Consider the following 17,722-nt stretch of genomic DNA (forward strand, 5'->3'; position numbering starts at 1 on the left):
TTCTTAGAAATAGTTGTAACCTAAAGAAGCATGTCTATGCATTTCTTTAACTGGGAACCTAAACATCATTGAGAGCCTGTGATGAATTTAACTCATCCAAAAGCTTTCATAAACTATGTCAAAAGGCAAGAAAATGTGATTCTTTCTATTAAAAAAAATGCCTGCACCTTTTACTTAAGAAGATTCATTTATTTATTCATTCATTCATTCACTCACTCACTCAGGAACAATACTCTTGTTTCAAAAGTTATGGTTAACGTGGAAGACATAGAAAAAGTAGGGAGATCAGCTTACAAGAAGAGAGAGAAAAGAAAACAGTGATTAAAATAGAATTTTGTAGATTCTGATTGAGGACCATGCATGAGGTGCCAGGAATGATTTGTGTGTTAAAAGGTGATAGACTGCACAAGATGGCTTGGAGAAGGTAAGGCCAGAGGCAGGGACAAAGACTGCATGTGTCTGCCAGGAGTGAAGAGATACCGGCCTGCATTTGGACAGTGGCAGTGGGACAGATTCAAAATATGTTTAGGGAAATACTTTGTTATGTATAAAAGCTGAAGGCAACAAAGAGAGAAATATAAGACAAATGTCAGTTATGTGAACTACATATCTTGGAAGAGAGTAGATACGGTGTTTTCTAGAATGATAAGCAGGTTCACTAAAGATTAAAGAAGGGGCACAGTGGTCAGTTCTGCTGGGAAAGTAAGTTAAGGTTAGTTTGTGGATAACACCGACTGCTCTTAGTTTATTTTCTGTATTAGAGATGCTGAATAATGTAAGATACAATAATGACAAGATTTCCCATTTTCCTCTTGTGCTAGAAAACTTGGAGCCAAAACCATGGCCCATCCCAAGTTTATGTATTTGATGAACATAGTGTCTACTTTTTTAGCCTCATTATTGGCTCAGAGTAACATCAGCCTTACAATCTTTTCTGCTTGCTACATTGTAATTTTTTATTAAGGTATCGTTGATATATAATCTTACAAAGTTTTCACATAGGCAACATTGTGGTTACGATATTTACCCATATTATCAAGTTCACCCCACACCCCATTGCAGTCACTGTCCATCAGTGTAATAAGATGCTACAACTTAATTTATGCTACTTTGTCATATCCTATGACACCTGAAATCTTTTCTAGATTATATGGTGTAAATGAACTCAAACTCATTTCTGTAGCATCGTATATGGAAGGCTTAGAAGAAATAGATAATAACATGTAGAAGATCAGATAGAATACTCCAAAAATACATTGTAAAGTAAAAAGAATATATAATGTGCTGTCATTACAACGATAGAACAGGGAAAGGAAGTGAAAATGATACCAGAAATAAGTTTGATAATAAATTCAGAGTGCAAAATAGAAGTCGTGCAGGAGATAGAGGAAATTTAAAACAAAATAACATTTTATGTCTCGGTATTGATGTCGACATCAACCAAATTGGAAAGATAGGAGCAGAAGCCTTTTTAAAAGGAAAATTCCTTGCTGGGCATGATGAATTAAAGCTGCAGTGATATATCTAGGTAGAAAATTTAAGCCAAAATTTTGAAATGCACAGTTGGATCTAGGAAAAGGAAAAATGCTGGTATAGTAATGGTGATACCTGAAGCTATAAAAACGAATACATTCCCCCCAAAAAACTTTTAAAAATATACGACAATTAAGAATGCTGAAGTAGTGGAAGAAATACTAGGAGATGACTTTCATTTATAGGAGTGGGAGGAAGTAAAAACTGTCCAAAATAAATTTAAGAAGTGTCTATATTTAGAAATTTAGGAAAAAGGAAAAAGAAGTCATAAAGGAAACATTTAAGGTTTGATAATTAACAGTTCAGTTCAGAGTCACAGAAGCACATGCCAATAATGATGGACATTTTAGGAAGGACATGAATACTTTACTGGGCCAATGGCTTAGGAGAGCCAAAGCAGAATGAGTCTGAAATCCTATTTGTTGATTTGATGGTTCCTACTGATTATCAATAGAACACTGTAAGTGAGGAAAGAAGCCATAAGCTAGGTAGGAAGGAGTTGAGGAGCAAGTGCGAATGGGGCAGAGAGGAGGAGTATGAGCCCTGGCTCCGGAAGTCCCGTGGCTTAATGGATGTAAGAAATCACAGCAGATTCCGCAGAACAGAGTCAGTGGAAATTGTTTTCCTTTTGCTGCATAACAAGACTTTAACAATAAATATTGGACACAGAGAAGGAGTTATTAAAAGGGGAAAGAGAAAATCCAAGGAAGAATGACCTTCCTTTCATTTTTCAACTCCCCGGCTCCTAGATGCGCTAGTTTCATCACTTTCCTCAGCACTGTGGGTCCTACGCTCCTCTCATCTTACTCTGTGCCCCACTGATTACCTCACTGACTTCAGTTTCTAACAGCTTCAATCCTAGGCATTCTTTCTTTTCAGAGCTCTTGGATTCTCTGGCCTACGGGACAGCCTCACAGGCACCTCCCTCTGAAGCTGCGCTGAACTGAGCTCAACTTTCTGTCACACTCTTCTCTTTCTCATTCCTCAAGCGTTCCCTTTTTCAGTAAGTGATTCCTACCCAACCAGTTTTCAAATCAGATGTTTCTTTCATTTTTCCATGATTTTCCATGATTACTCCTCACTTCCAGTACCTTATCAATGAACCTTATTCATCAATTCTACGTCACATAATCCCCGAGTACGTCTCCTTCTCTGTCAATACAGGTCCAGATCATCATCATTTCTCACCAGCCGCCAGAGTAGTCTTCCCGCCTTCATTCTTATCTCACTATTATTTTTTTTTCCCTCCAGCAGGCAGAGTGATCTTCTTAAAATAGAAATCTGATAATGTTATTACTAGGTTTAAAACACTTCAGCCATTTCCCTCTAGCCATTAGGACAATAAACTCCTCAGCCACACTTCCTTCTTATTCTGGCCTCTGCCTAACTTTCTGTCATCATCTCCGACCACCTGTCTCTTTGTTGAATAGGCTCTGTGTGCACAACAGTCTCTGTTGTTTCTGTGACCTTACACGTGTGTTCCTTCTACTGAGGTCATGACTGGTTATTCTTCAGGTCTTTAATTATTTGTCATGTCCTCTGAGAAAAAGCTTCTCTAATTCCTTCAAGGCAAGATTAATTTTCCCTTCTACTACTCAGTGTTCCACTTCCAAACTCTTATTTTCACTCTTTTTTTGCCTTTTAATAAATGCTGTTTATTATAATAAATGTCATTGGTATTCCCTCACAGACAGTAAGCACTATGTGGGCAGAAAACGTTAATGTCCCATAATCTTCCAAAATCCCAGAGTGCAGAGTAAGTGCTTAGGAAATATTTGATAAATGAAAATGTAAGTGGTGAGTGATGGCATGAAGAATAGAGATTGTGATTGGAGCAATATTCTGTAGACTGTAGGATTAAGAGCAAATACAGGAAGGCCTTAGACTTAGAAATGAGGACAGAGAACATTTTTTCCACAGAGAGGAAGAAAGGAAGAATGGGGAGATGGAGGAAGGAAAAGGAGGAGGTTCTTAAACAGCCTTGTCCATCTTGTGAGAGGAAAATAAGCCATGGTGCATTAGTTGATCTGAAGAAGTATTAAACAGTTGCTGATAATAAATATATAGTAAGCCACTAAACATAAACAAAATATATTTCCTTAACAATACTATGATTCTTGTTTAGGATAAATTGATTGAATTCATGGTGATTCATACATTCGTTTACTGTGATTGTATGATTTTCTTTATCCTTGCTTAGGTATAGAGGCAAAGGCAAAAAGCTCTGGTGTTTTGTAAGGCAGTCCAGTGGAGGTTAAGGAAGCCAAAAGGTTCAAGGATGATAGGGAAGACAATTAGAATGACTGGTGAGAATGTCGGGATTGGATAAAGAGGCAATTCACCAAAGAGGAGAGGAATAGGTTGTGAGAAGGATAGAGGTAAGAGGAAAATGAACAGTGAGCAGAGGTTTTGACCAAAAGGAAGATTCTTTAAGTCTGAAACATTAGAAAAATGGAATTTTTCATTTTTACATTTTTGGAAGAGATCAACTGGAGACTGATGTTATTTTGAAATAAGAATGAATGCTTTTCTAAGTATAAGAAGATATAAAAGAAGCTATAACCTCAATTTCTTGAAGGCAAGTTACATTAAATTGACATTGCTTTTCTTTGATATTTTCTTTTTCCATATTAATAAAATTGGATTTTATTTTATATGTGTAATTTTATTTTTTGGCTGTATCAAAGCTATGTCAAACTGTTAATTCACCTACAAAATCCTCCCTGCCTTTAGGGTCAGATATGAAAAGAGAAGCTAGGATCAAAGACCCTTTCGACAATGAACGTACTTGATAACTTGCTCTAATTGTTTCTCACTAGAGCCCACATCTATAAGATGAGAATTATTCTCACGTATTTGAGAGAGGGAAACATGCTGGATAATACCTTCTCTCATGCCCAAACAATAAGTTGAGAGAGTATCTATAGGTATAAAATGCTGTTTGCTTTGTTGCCATTTTTGTGCTTCTAGCAAGGTTCTTGCTAGACTGTAGCTTTCTGAGAGCAGTATACAGACTATTCATGTTGTTTTCTAAATAGTGACTTGCATATATTTGTGATCAAATGAAAGATAGCTGGATTTAATTACTTGAAATTCTTTAAGTTATTCAAGTGTTTATATGAACAACTACACTAATTTGGGAGAAATATTAGCCCAGTGCTACTCCATTGCTCCAGTATTAAAGCAAAAGAATGTATTGGCTTTTCATTTTAATTCTGTAGCTGGATTATAATGAGATCCCCAAATTTAGCATGTGATAGAAGCTTCCCTTAAGAATCTTCATAATAATAATAATATAATGTGTTTCTTAACATTTTACAAAGTTGTTTCACATGCACTATTTAAGTTTAAAATGTATTTTTATTAACTATTTATGACACACAAGGTGAATATAACCCAATTTGAAATGAACCCAATTTGAAAATTAGACATCTTAGATCTGAGAAGTATGAGTTTTGTTAAAAGATTATAAAAGTTGCAGGTAGCTGAATAGAGTTCTTTCACATGTAGGTTTGTGTTATATGCATGCATGCACACACACACACACACACACTACATTTCTAGAAGCCTATCTTAATCAGTGGGGTAAAAATCTTTGTTTTGTGACATAATAATTCCAACCACATCACATTGATTATTCTGCTTATTATTTCTCATGAGACAAACGCATGTGTACAAACGTGTGGTGTTAGGGCGGTGACATATCCGAGACACTCCAGCTGTTGTGCAGAAGAATATACTGAGGTTGGCCGGGCAGAAGGAAGGAGACTGGTAGGGACCCAGGGCTGGCGGTGGTGGTCCCGGAGAGGCTAGTAGGAAAGATGATGATGAGTAGGGAAGTGCTGGTGAACAGGATGTGGGGTGTGAAAGTCAGGACTGAAGGGCGGCTACAGGGTTTTTGGCTTGAATGACAAGGAACTGATGTTGCCGTTTACTGAGATGGCCAACAACGTGAGACATTTTGGGTTTTTTTTGTTGTTGTTTTATATGAATCTCACCTCTTCCTTCCCACCCAGTCTTTGCTAGAAACTGGAATAAACTAGTATTTAAGCTATTGATTTAAAACAAACTATTTTATGCTTAAACAAAAGAATGGTAATGGTGATGGCAGTAAGTAATGTTCGGTAGCAATTATATCTTACAAAATATTTTAATATCCAGTAATACATTTGCCTTATGTGATCACACTGAGGGTTTCTGCATCTACTTTCTAACTCTCTGAAGAAAAAAATGAACTTTTTTTTTGAGTTATAAGGTGATTTGTAACAGCTTTAAAATGCATAAAGAACAGTTTGCCTGTACTGAAAAAAAGGTGAACTAAAGGAAGATTAGCTCTTGCAATATGTCAAATAGGAGTTAGGAGAAAGTGAAAATGGAATGCACTGAGCGGTATTATTTATCTGACTGTGAATTAATATGCATGCTGTAATTTGCCTCTCAGACCCCAGGTTCATTGGTGCCCACCTCATCCCAGAGAGTGACAACCCAGAAGATGACAAAGTCTATTTTTTCTTCCGCGAAAACGCAATAGATGGAGAGCACACTGGAAAAGCCACTCATGCTAGAATAGGTCAGATATGCAAGGTGAGGTAAAGAAAAAAAATGGAGGAGGGTATCATTGTCCAATCACAGTTTTATTTCTTTTTCTTTTCCACCTATGTGCAAATACAGTGAAAAACATGGCTAAAATCTTGACTGATTCCTAAAATACTTACATGGTAAAAAAATGGCTGAAAGCATAGTTGCTTATGATAACTCTTCAAAGTCAAATGTGCAGGTAATTCATTTACTGTGTGGCACAAAATATTGGATTACAGTAAGATACATAGAATGAAACATTTCTCAATAATTACTTATAGATTAATTAATATAAGCGTGAAAATATAATAACAGCACCGTTCTTTCCCTCTACACTGTACAACACAGTGTATATGCAGTATGAATAAAGACAACAATTATTACACGTTAAAGCACCTTTCATCGTAAGAAAATCACAAAGGCAGATCCAATAACTGTCTTAAAATGGAGTCGTTTTAAGAAAATATGAAATTTTAAAAGTATTTTGGGGCAGGGGGTAGCTTCTTTCCTACACCAATCATGATCTTTTGTTTATCTCTAGTATATTTAATTACTGGGAAAGTAAAAGTTTTAAAGACTTAGAAATGTACAAATAATATGTGAAATATATGAGGATCTTTTCTCCATAAAATACAGATCATGTTTAAAAGCAGTATTTAACAAGAATTTAAAAATATTTATAGTATATAAAATCATGCAAATAAAATATAAATCAATGTTATATATTTGAAGGAACATAATATTATTGTGCATATATATCAATAGGCCCATAAATATTATTTTAAAAACCATTACCAGCAAATACATACTATCATAACAGAATTTATTGCTGTGTTAGATTAGAATTCAGTTTCATTTTCAGTGAGGAAACAGTTTTTCAAAATATTTTCTCTGGAATGAGTTTTCTTTATTAAGGTTTAAGCGAATATTTTTTTCAAAATGCTACCTGAAAGTTGGAATTGCTTCAGTTGTTTAAGCTTATTAAATATTTGATGCTAGCTTGCTTTTGCCTGGCATATATTTTCAGTATGGATTATAAGGCACGTATTTATTCTTCCATGCAGTAAATACCTGTTAAGTGCCTACCGTGTGCAAATGTGTTCACTACTTAGTAACCTACTTAGGTGAGTAAAATCTCAAGAAATACATAGGTAGGTGAGAAAGACTTAACCCAAAAGAAACGAAATATGAGAGTAGTAACTATTCAGAGTGGTAACAAGATAAAGTGGCTTTTAATGCTAAGGGACATTCATTGTAATTCATTTTTTGAATAAAGTTAGAGTGAATAGATTTGACCAACAGCATAAGAAAGCAATAGTTACTTGTATCGAGTTATTGAAAAACTCCTCCTTCCTTATTTTGAAAAACGAGGAATTATATTTTGTATCTGTTTCAAGATATGAAGATAAGAGAATATTTGAAATTATCATTTACATGCATATTTCTTAAAACCAGTACTCTCTCCTTTCAGAATGACTTTGGGGGGCACAGAAGTCTGGTGAATAAATGGACAACATTCCTCAAAGCTCGTCTGATTTGCTCAGTGCCAGGTCCAAACGGCATTGACACTCATTTCGATGAGTTGCGTAAGTAACTCATGATGTCATACAAAGAATATTTGTTCAGATTCTCTTTGCCCACGACAACAAAAACACAACTGTCCCCAATTTTGTTTTCACACAGAGGATGTTTTCCTAATGAACTCTAAAGATCCAAAAAATCCAATTGTATATGGAGTATTTACAACTTCCAGGTAAACAACTTTTTACAATCTTATTATCATAGAAACTTCATGTCCCTTAGATGCTTTCCAAATATCCATAATATGTGAAAATATATTTTTGAAAGAACAATGTTGGCTTAACCTTAGAGCTGTTGTGCATTCTTGGGTGGGATGAAGTAAGTTATAACTCAAATAGTTTTATTTTTTTTTGATAAATTGTAGCAAAGATTATCATCACTATAAATAGATAGTGAAACATCTAAGTCATGTCCTTTGTATAGCTTTGTCTTTAAAAATTTGAGTGAAATGTACAATACTATAAAAATGGAAAACTGAGTTTTGCTAAGTTTTTGGTGATATAAACTACAGGTGAAAAAACCTCTTCCCTCCCTTCTCCTTTCTCTTCTCCTTCCTCCACACGCCCTCTTCCTCCCTCACTCTGACTCCCTTTTCCCCCCCTCTCTTCCCCCTCTTCATTTCCCTCTTTCCCTTCTCTTTTCCTCATTCTTGCTCTTGCTGTCAATCAAGTAGCAATGATCTCCTGTCACATTCAGCATGAAGTTTAAATTACCTGGAGTTGTTAAAAGAAACTTACATTCCCATGCATATAAAAAGGGATATGCATTTGGAAATAGATAAAATGTTTAAAGGAAAAATAATTAAAATCAAAAGTCAGGAAAAGTACTGCTGTGAGAGCATAAAGAGAAAAATTAACTACAAAGTTCAATTCTGATATATTCTGTAAATATTAAAGGCATTACAAATTGATTGGATATTTGTACTTAATAGTTTTTTAAATAACATGTACAAATTAGGAAACCCATAACACTAAAACTATATGTAAATTCCTGTACCTAAATAGTTCTCCCCTTTGGTATAAAAACGGAATGACAACTAAAGTAAAGAATTTTGGAGACTTATATTCAACAAACATTAATTGTTTCTTCTGCTTCCTCATTGCTTAGTACAGTGGTTCTCAGATGTGAACATGCATCAGAATTACCTAGAGAATATGTTAAATACAGTTACTGGCTGCCCCCACAGAGTTTCTGACTCAGCAGGAATGGAATAGGGCCTAAGCATTTACATTTCTAAAAAATTCCCAGCTGATGCCCCTGCTGTTGATATAGGGACCACTCTTTGAGAATCACAGTTTTACTGGGTAAAATAATTTCCCCTCTCTACTTCAGGAGATGGATGTCTGCATGTGAGTTAGTCTTAAACACTGTAAGTAAATCATAATCAAGTTTTCAATGATGACTGGTTTCATCAGTACATAAGCAAAAGGTATAAAAATGAAAAAGGGACATTTAAACATTACAAACTGATGTGTCAAATATATATTAATTTGCTATTCTGTGATGAAAGTATTGTTATTAAGTTCTATAAATATTTACTGAGATTTACTGAGTGTCAAGTGCTATACAGTGTGTAATCATTGTTATGGAAGAGAGGCAGGCATGGTTCCTCCCACAGGAAGTTTGCACTCTACCGGGTATTGTCTTTATGCAATGGTTTCCAAAAGGAGCTCTTAGGAACACGTGTTTTCATTTGGTCTCATTTATATGTAATTTTCTGTGGGGAGCAATTGGTTAAAAGATAATTATCCATATTTTAAATATACACCAACTGTTTTATATCTTTATATAAATACATATCTCAAGCAGTATAAGCAAAATAAAATGGAAAAATATGGTAGTTCATGGCAAATGCTATTTGCTTCACTAGCTAATTTTTGCCTAGCAAAATGATGGGGATAATTTCTATCATACACCACTTCAATTAAGGTATAATAACTACTAACTTAAATTGATTTTCTGTGTTGGGAGGAGATCATTTTAAATGCCTTCACACAAATTAAACTCTGCTACTTGGTCTAATACTTTTGGTGACTTAAGAGTTAAAAGTAATATAATGTAACACATCATTGACATTGACTGTTCATTTTCTGTACGTTTCAGTTTATAAAATGAATTCTTAAACATTCTTGTTATTTAAATATTCCCTCATTTTAGTAATGATACTTGAGGCTTAACATATTACCCAAGTTTATATTTTTATTGCTATTTCATATCAAAATGAAACATTACTTTTTATAAGACCATGTATATGTTTTTCATATCCAAGTTATGTGTGATATGGATGAAAATATTCATATCATATATTGTCTGTGTATGATATGAATATGTATATTCTGAGTACTACAGATGGTTTCTTCCATGCTTTCCATTTTTGAGAAATCATAATCTGTTCTCTTGTGTATTATTAAAATATATACACATGACTAAAAAAGAAAATCCTGAACACTATGTGAGATTGCTGAGAATTTATGTTCAGATTTTGATCATTGGTATGTCAAATTTAAAAACTCAGCATCAGAAGTTTTCTTGCCTTTGCATAAAGATGAGAGTCTGTTTTTGTTTCATCTCTCTTTTTCAGTAACATCTTCAAGGGGTCAGCTGTGTGTATGTACAGTATGAGTGATGTGAGAAGGGTGTTTCTTGGTCCATATGCCCACAGGGACGGCCCCAACTATCAGTGGGTACCTTATCAAGGAAGAGTCCCCTACCCACGACCAGGAACTGTAAGTGGCCTATGTGTTTAAAATATGAAATGAATTTCTGCTGAAGGTTAAAAAAAAGCAGCTACAAACAGATATTAAATACAGATAATGTAAAACAAAGGTGACAGACTGTAAATGAAAGCAAGGCAAGGATTTTTTGTGATACCATGAAATTCTACATTTTAAAAAGATGTCCTTTACAGATGTCAGTGTTTAAGTTCAGTGCTTATCAGTTATTAATATCCATAATTTTTGAGAAATAGAAACTTGAATGGGTAGCCTTATTTCTTTTCTTTTCTGAATGAGGTATTGTGAAACGGTCTTCATGGAGAGTTGAAACAGTTAGGATACACCTGGTCTTGTTCTCGGAGAAAAAAGTTTGAATGAAAAGATACTTCCCATGAGTATGGGACACATTCCTCAAGTGCGTAAAAAAGGTGAAAAAATCACACAGAGTGAGCAGGGCCTAGATATTAGAACAGACACTGTCCACTCTTGCTGACCTCTTCTTTTTCCCTTCAGCAACTCTGGGTGCTCAGGCTTAAATAAAAATGGACAGAACTCAAAATAAAACTGGCTTTAAATCTGCAATTAAAATAGGGAGAAAAAAATGAGAAAAAAGATTTGTGCATGATAGAAAATGAACAAAAGTCATCGCTGATATCAGAAGTAGTAGAATATCTGGTTGAACCATCCACTGAAGTGAAACATTTCCTAATCCTAGTGATCTTTAAGGGAATAGTTTCATATGATGAAAAACTTACACTGGAAGTTTATCCATGACTTTAAGATCACTTCAGTTTTATATTCTGTTAAATTCAAATAAATGATGTTTTTATTTGATTTTATTAGAAATAGGATACTTTTAATACTCTTGCTTTTCTGTATTGCTAAACGTATTTATGAGGAAATTCAATATTTTGCATTTTACAAATATTGCTTTTGGTTGATGGATCTTGCAGACAAAAAATATAAATAAGCTTTCAGATGAATAAATGAGCAAAATGTAATATCTATTAATTACATGAAGTCAGATGGGTTTTATAAAAAGCACAGGAGATTTACTCTATTTCTTAATAGTAAACTTTGTTGATGGACAATTTTGTATCCCTGTGGCTATTTATATCTCTGGCTAATTGATGTCAATATATTGTAAATATAAATTGACTGTAAATTTCACATCAACAAACGTGGTGAATTTCTGCTGTGTACTAGATATTGTGCCATTATTTAAAGTGGCAAACATTTTTATCTGAAGTTGTATATGTTTATAACTAATAATAGCAATTAGAAATGATTGTGTGCCAGACCCTGTTCTAAGAGATTTATACCTATTTATATGTATTATATGCAACACCCAAATTATTGTTTCCATTTCATAAATGAGGTCCGTGAGGTAAGGAAAGAAGGTAAGGATTCAGTACAGGCCATTTGGTTCTAGAGCCTCTGTTTTCACACATTATTCATAGAGAGCTGTTACAGGAAATGATCAGCAATATGCGCCAAGTATTAGATGCAGAAAATATGAAGTATTGCCTAATCTAGGAATTAGAAAAGGGCTACAGGGAGGAGGTTACACCTAACTCCATGAATAAAATTCACTATTACATTAAATAAATAATTTTATAATTAAGCAAAAGTAATTCCTTAAATCCTTTAACTGTTTTATTAGTGTATTATGAGTGTGTATGTGTGTATATATATATATATATATGTGTGTGTGTGTATATACATACTTATACAGACATGTATATTCATAGATACTCTCCCTGTTTCAAAACAGGTTTATTCCACTTCTCATGAATTATTAATGATCTATATCAAGGTAATGGCAAAGACAATTGATTTCTCCTTCTAAGGCTCTTAAAAGAACCATTCTTAATTACATTTCAGCTCCCAAGCTCTTACATTAAATGGCAGAAATTATTTAAGTGTAAGACAAAAAGCATGAGACTAAAGGTTGCACTCTGAATGTTTGTACCCCATGATTAAATGTAGTGAAAAGAGACACGGTGAAATCTGAATTTTATCATTTTCATTTTGTTACCTTTTGTGGAGTGTATCTATCCAGAGGTGGTATCACTTGTGCATTACAATCTATCCTTTCTGGCTCTCTGTGGCCATCGTCTCTTCAGCCTGGTCCGATTCTGATTGGCCAGTTTCTGTGCCATGCAGGTTGTTAAACATTTTGAATAACACCTTTCCTTATCCCTAAAATTACTTTGATTATTAAACAGACATTACTTTTCATACTTTGTGGCATCTTTTCAAGGTTATGTTAGAAACAAGGCAATAAAGAATCATTTATATTGTCTTCTAGTTTGAGAAGAGAGCATTTGTATTTAGCATGATGCCACTGGAGAAGATGAAATATTTTGAAGAAAATTATTCTGAGGTTCTCTAATCTAATGTTTAATACCTTTGGGTTGTAATATATTGCTGAATTTATTTCTAATACTTCAGCTATTACATAAACAAAATACAGGGTTTTGCAACTAATAGAGGCATCAGATTCCTCCTATACACTGAACTCATAAGGTGCATTTGCAGTTTTTGATAAGAAATGATGACATAACTAAATCCCATTCTGACTTAAGATATGTGTAGTAAATACATAGTATGTTTTACATGTAGTAGTTTAAGCAACATTATTTTTTAGTTTATCAGTTACTCAACTCAACTTAAAAAGGAAACAATCACAGATGTAGAGTCTAAGATCATTTAGAATCCTAAACCTAGACCTAGGGATCATATATATTATTATATAATTTGTAATACTGTTCATTATATTTTAACCAAAATACTTTCTTCTGTTTATCTTAATAGTGTCCCAGTAAAACATTTGGAGGATTTGACTCTACAAAAGACCTCCCTGATGATGTTATAACATTTGCAAGAAGTCATCCAGCCATGTACAATCCAGTGTTTCCTCTTAATAACCGCCCAATAATGATCAAAACAGATGTAAATTATCAGTTTACACAAATTGTAGTAGATCGAGTGGATGCAGAAGATGGCCAGTATGATGTCATGTTTATTGGAACAGGTAAATGTTTTAACTTCAGTTCTAAATTTTCTTCCAGAACATTACCCTTAACTGATTAATATACTAAGAACTGAAGGAAGTTTTTGTAGTCACTCTCAAAGGCATAATTCACCCCTAATGAATGACTAAAAATCCTGAACCTCTACCATTACAGTGTGTTGTCTACAATGTGTTATCTTTTTAGACAAGTTGACATATATTAATTTAAATTAAATTTCCTTTTCAGTCAAAAGTTGATAAGTGTAATTAAGTAAAGCTAATAATTAGGTGAACAATCGATGTCTGTAATTGAATCATAACTCTTTTCTGCCCATTGGCTTTTAAGATACATAGCTCAAACCATGCCTACAATTCCCAAGGTATCCAGTAATGATTCTGGAATAAATTGATACAAAATTATCTGAACTTGAACATTGCCAAAGGGTACAAATCTTACAGCATATAAATTTTGGCAACAAAATTCTTTTTGCCAAACAATGAGAACAACAAAATTTCATCAGAAAAACAACAAACTGGAGCTAAGGAATCATCACATATATTTTAGATAACTTGTGTAGAAATTTAACAACGTATTTTTACTAATCTTATGATTACAAACAAACTTTTTGCAGGTATATTTTCAGAATGAATTCCATTGGTATTGTGATGTATTTTTTTATATGTATTTCCCCAACTCTCTTTAATAATGCTATTTTGAAAGTGCCAGTTATAAATCTGAAACTTGCTACTCAGGGTCATATTCCAAGGTAATAAATTCCTTGTCTCCATTAACGTTGTTAACTGACATAAATCATGGCAAACAGGTTGCTCCACTGAAACCTTGTATAACAACATTTATTTTCCCTTGGTGAGAAACAGAAAAAAATTGCACTAGCTACAGGGGAATGGCAACCGTGCAATAAGAGCTTTAAAGACTTAAAGTTTTATAACAAAATTGTGAAATACTTACATTATCAGGTGTAACAGTGTTGGATTCTGAGCAATACAGTACAGTCTATAAGTGAGAAATTTTATAAGTGAGAACATTTATCAAATAAAAGAATCTCAGTGAGACTCAGGAGTTCAGTAAAAGTCAATGAGTTGCAAGTATCAACTTCTGGTTATAAGTATCTTCAGAAATTATAAGATGATAGGATTTCTCTTTAATAAATATTAGTTTATCACTTACTGTCAAATCGTAATTAGATCTCTCTACACAGTAAGTTTGTTCAATAATGTCGCACTTACCTTTTTTTCTCCTCTGGCCTAAACATGTTGAGAAGTCCCTCACTCATTGTCAATGCAACAAAAGCTTGCTTCCAGCTATTTGACCAAAGATCCAATTATGAGATTTTTCATTCCTCGTGGACAGGAGCTGTCTTTAAAGGAACCAATTTCATGAGCATGTTGAATGTCTGATGCTGTGGATGGCTATCGGTCAGCACAGACCAGGGTCATCTGTCAGCAAAGTAAATTGATTACAGTAATTTTATCTTTTAACTAAGTTGCACATTAGAGTATATTGATCCTAGCTGAGTAATCTGATTCAGTTTGTGTGAAATTGTTTGAAATACTACTCAGTAAACTTGATGTGGAGCACAGATAAAGTTATGTTTGGATCCTGGAGACACATCAGAGACACTGAATAGATCAACCTAATTTACCTTTAATCTTTGGTGTTGTGAATAGTCTAAGGTCCTGTAAATACAGACAGGGATCCTCTTAAAAGATGGCTTTTTTATTAACCTAATAAGATATATGCAAGCAACCTTTCTTGATCTCACATAGCACATCATATTGATCTTTGACAGTGACCATCAATGATATGAATACATTGAATTATTTTTCTGGTATAACTTATTTACTGGTAAGATTTTCTTCTCAAAGAAGTAGTCTGTTAAACTTGATTAGAGTAAACCAATCAAAGCTAAAAATAACTGATCAACTGACCAAATTGAAATGATGAGGAGTCAAATATTTTAATTTAATAAGGTCCTGTTCTTCATTCTGTGAAGGAATAGAAACATGTCTGTAAATACTAAAAAATAATACCTTCTTAACCCAACTTAGAATAAAAGTGACAGCTCTTGTCATTAAAATAATTTTTCTTTGCACAAAGAAAATTGGAATAAATAATGCTTGAAATCTCTATAAAATGTATTCAGTTTAACACTTTTTATAGTTTATGCTTCTGAATTTTAAGTTTCCTTGGTGCTCTAAAATTGATTAACCAATATGCTAATCAGAACAATATGTTAACCAAAACTGACCAGTTATTGTTTCCTTAGTACCTTAAAACTGATTAACCAGTATGTTAATTCAACCAGTATATTAACCAAAATTAACCAGTTTTTGAAAAACCACTGTAATCAGTAATCCAAGGGGTTTATTTTGAGAAATCAGGTTATTGTCATTCATCCCTTCCTGGTCATTGAGCTGCCTTTAGGGGCCTGTAAGTACTATGGCTTTCAGGTGACAGGAGGATGAGCAGCCAGCTTCTGGAGCTGTGACTACTCATGTTGTTTGACAGCATTCCTTGCATTTTGCATCTATATTAAGTCTTCATTGTAGTCCCTGATTTCATAACAAATGTAGAAAAACCTGTTATGTCAAACTGGTATTATTTTTTGTGTTTTTTTCCCCAGGTACCTGACAATTGAGATTAAAAATAACAAAAAATTAATCTAACCTAGTGATTGTGTATTTTTTAAATTATGCATGCTAAGGATCTTCAAAGTTTCATATATTTCTAAAAATTCTATTATTTTTGTTCCTGGCTATGTTTATAGTTGATCTATTTGCATGAAATGCATTTGAAAGTTTATTTTACTATTGTCGTAATGAAAAATAAAAGGAAGACTGAGGTCAAAATGTTCTTTTTCACCCAATACTGATTCTGTTCTTTAACACTAAATCCTGTTTAGTTCTGCTTAAATTGCGATCTTCTCCTCCATTTTCTTTTGAAGATGTTGGGACTGTTCTTAAAGTAGTTTCAATTCCAAAGGAAACTTGGCATGATTTAGAAGAAGTTCTTTTGGAAGAAATGACAGTTTTTCGGGTGAGTGCTGCTTAATTTCAAGTGTCAACAAGTTCACTTATATGTCTTTTCCCCAGGACAGCTGCACACTGATCTTGGTATGGGCAAGTAGTCTTGCATACCCTTCTAATTAGCTTGTCAATTAGGAAGCCAGACACTAGTCAAAATAAACCTTGAAACTTTCAATGCCAGTTAAATCTAAAAATGTAAAGAAATACACTCTTGGCTCATATTTTGTTTTCTCAGTGATAGAATATATGATTTACGTTTTATATTATTTAAGTAACTTACCTCAATGGACAAACCCCGTGTGCTCTGCACCCACAGCATCTCCTCTTTCATGCCTTATGGTGTAACTGGGATGCCAGTAACTTCCATAAATGTATTAAGGGAAATACTTTCAGAATAACAGGGGAATGAAGACATTTCAACCATTTTTCCAGCTTATTCATGAATTGTTATATTTTTCCTAAAGAAACTATTTGTTAGCAAAATATGTTTGAGGTTTTTGTATCACAAGTAGCAAATTTGTTGTAGATTACAAGTCTACATACTTAAGAAATGTACAAATATTTGTACTTTTGTCCTGAATCATGGATGGCTGAGGTACATTGAAAGGATTAAGGGTAAAGGCTGAGGATTAGGGATATTGGTCAAAGTAAGAGAGAATTGAAGCCAATACATCATATACCAAACTGTCTGTTGTTCCTTTTGGGAAAGCTAGCTAATAGAGTTTGAACTGAAGTACACTTTGATATAAATTATTTATGAGATATGACAAGGAAGTAAATACCTGTAAAAGGTGTTATTTCAATCTTCGATAAAAGAGTAAACCATAGACATGAAATATTTATAACTGAAAATTAAACTGGAATTAGAAGAATTTTGTGGCCAGAAAATAAGAAAATGTTGGATCTAGTCTCACAACTTAAAATTATTTAGTTTCTAGATGTCTTAGATACTTTATAAAATGAAGCAGCTGGATTAAATTTTTCAATTGTTTAAACATTTTAAATATAAACAAAGTATTCCTAAGATTTTTCTTCGTCTCATATTTCTAGAACAGTTTATTAACCTAATAGGGCTCTTGCTCACTCATCAGCAATATTAGTGAGGAAGAGAAAATGAAGTAAATATGGCAAATCCCTAATATATATTTCATCAATTAAAACTATTATTATCATTGAAACAAATAACTGGTAAAACATGACATGGACATCTTATAATAACAACTAAACAGTGTTCTAGTGAAAAGCGTTCAGG

At 33.6% G+C, this 17,722-nt stretch overlaps 1 protein-coding gene across 6 annotated transcripts in view; it reads left to right on the forward strand.

Moving 5' to 3' along the window:
* SEMA3A (semaphorin 3A) overlaps positions 1-17,722 on the forward strand; it is a 442,921-nt gene that overhangs the window by 390,241 nt on the left and 34,958 nt on the right. For all 6 annotated transcript variants that reach the window (XM_073238902.1, XM_073238903.1, XM_073238901.1 and 3 more), the window contains 6 exons: positions 5,975-6,117; positions 7,583-7,697; positions 7,795-7,864; positions 10,274-10,418; positions 13,224-13,443; positions 16,389-16,480. In XM_073238902.1, coding sequence (XP_073095003.1) covers positions 5,975-6,117; positions 7,583-7,697; positions 7,795-7,864; positions 10,274-10,418; positions 13,224-13,443; positions 16,389-16,480 — 785 coding nt within the window. The remainder of the gene's footprint in view (positions 1-5,974; positions 6,118-7,582; positions 7,698-7,794; positions 7,865-10,273; positions 10,419-13,223; positions 13,444-16,388; positions 16,481-17,722) is intronic.

This window comes from Manis javanica, chromosome 6 (genome assembly GCF_040802235.1).
Source record: "Manis javanica isolate MJ-LG chromosome 6, MJ_LKY, whole genome shotgun sequence".
In the NCBI taxonomy this organism is placed as follows: Eukaryota; Metazoa; Chordata; class Mammalia; order Pholidota; family Manidae; genus Manis; species Manis javanica.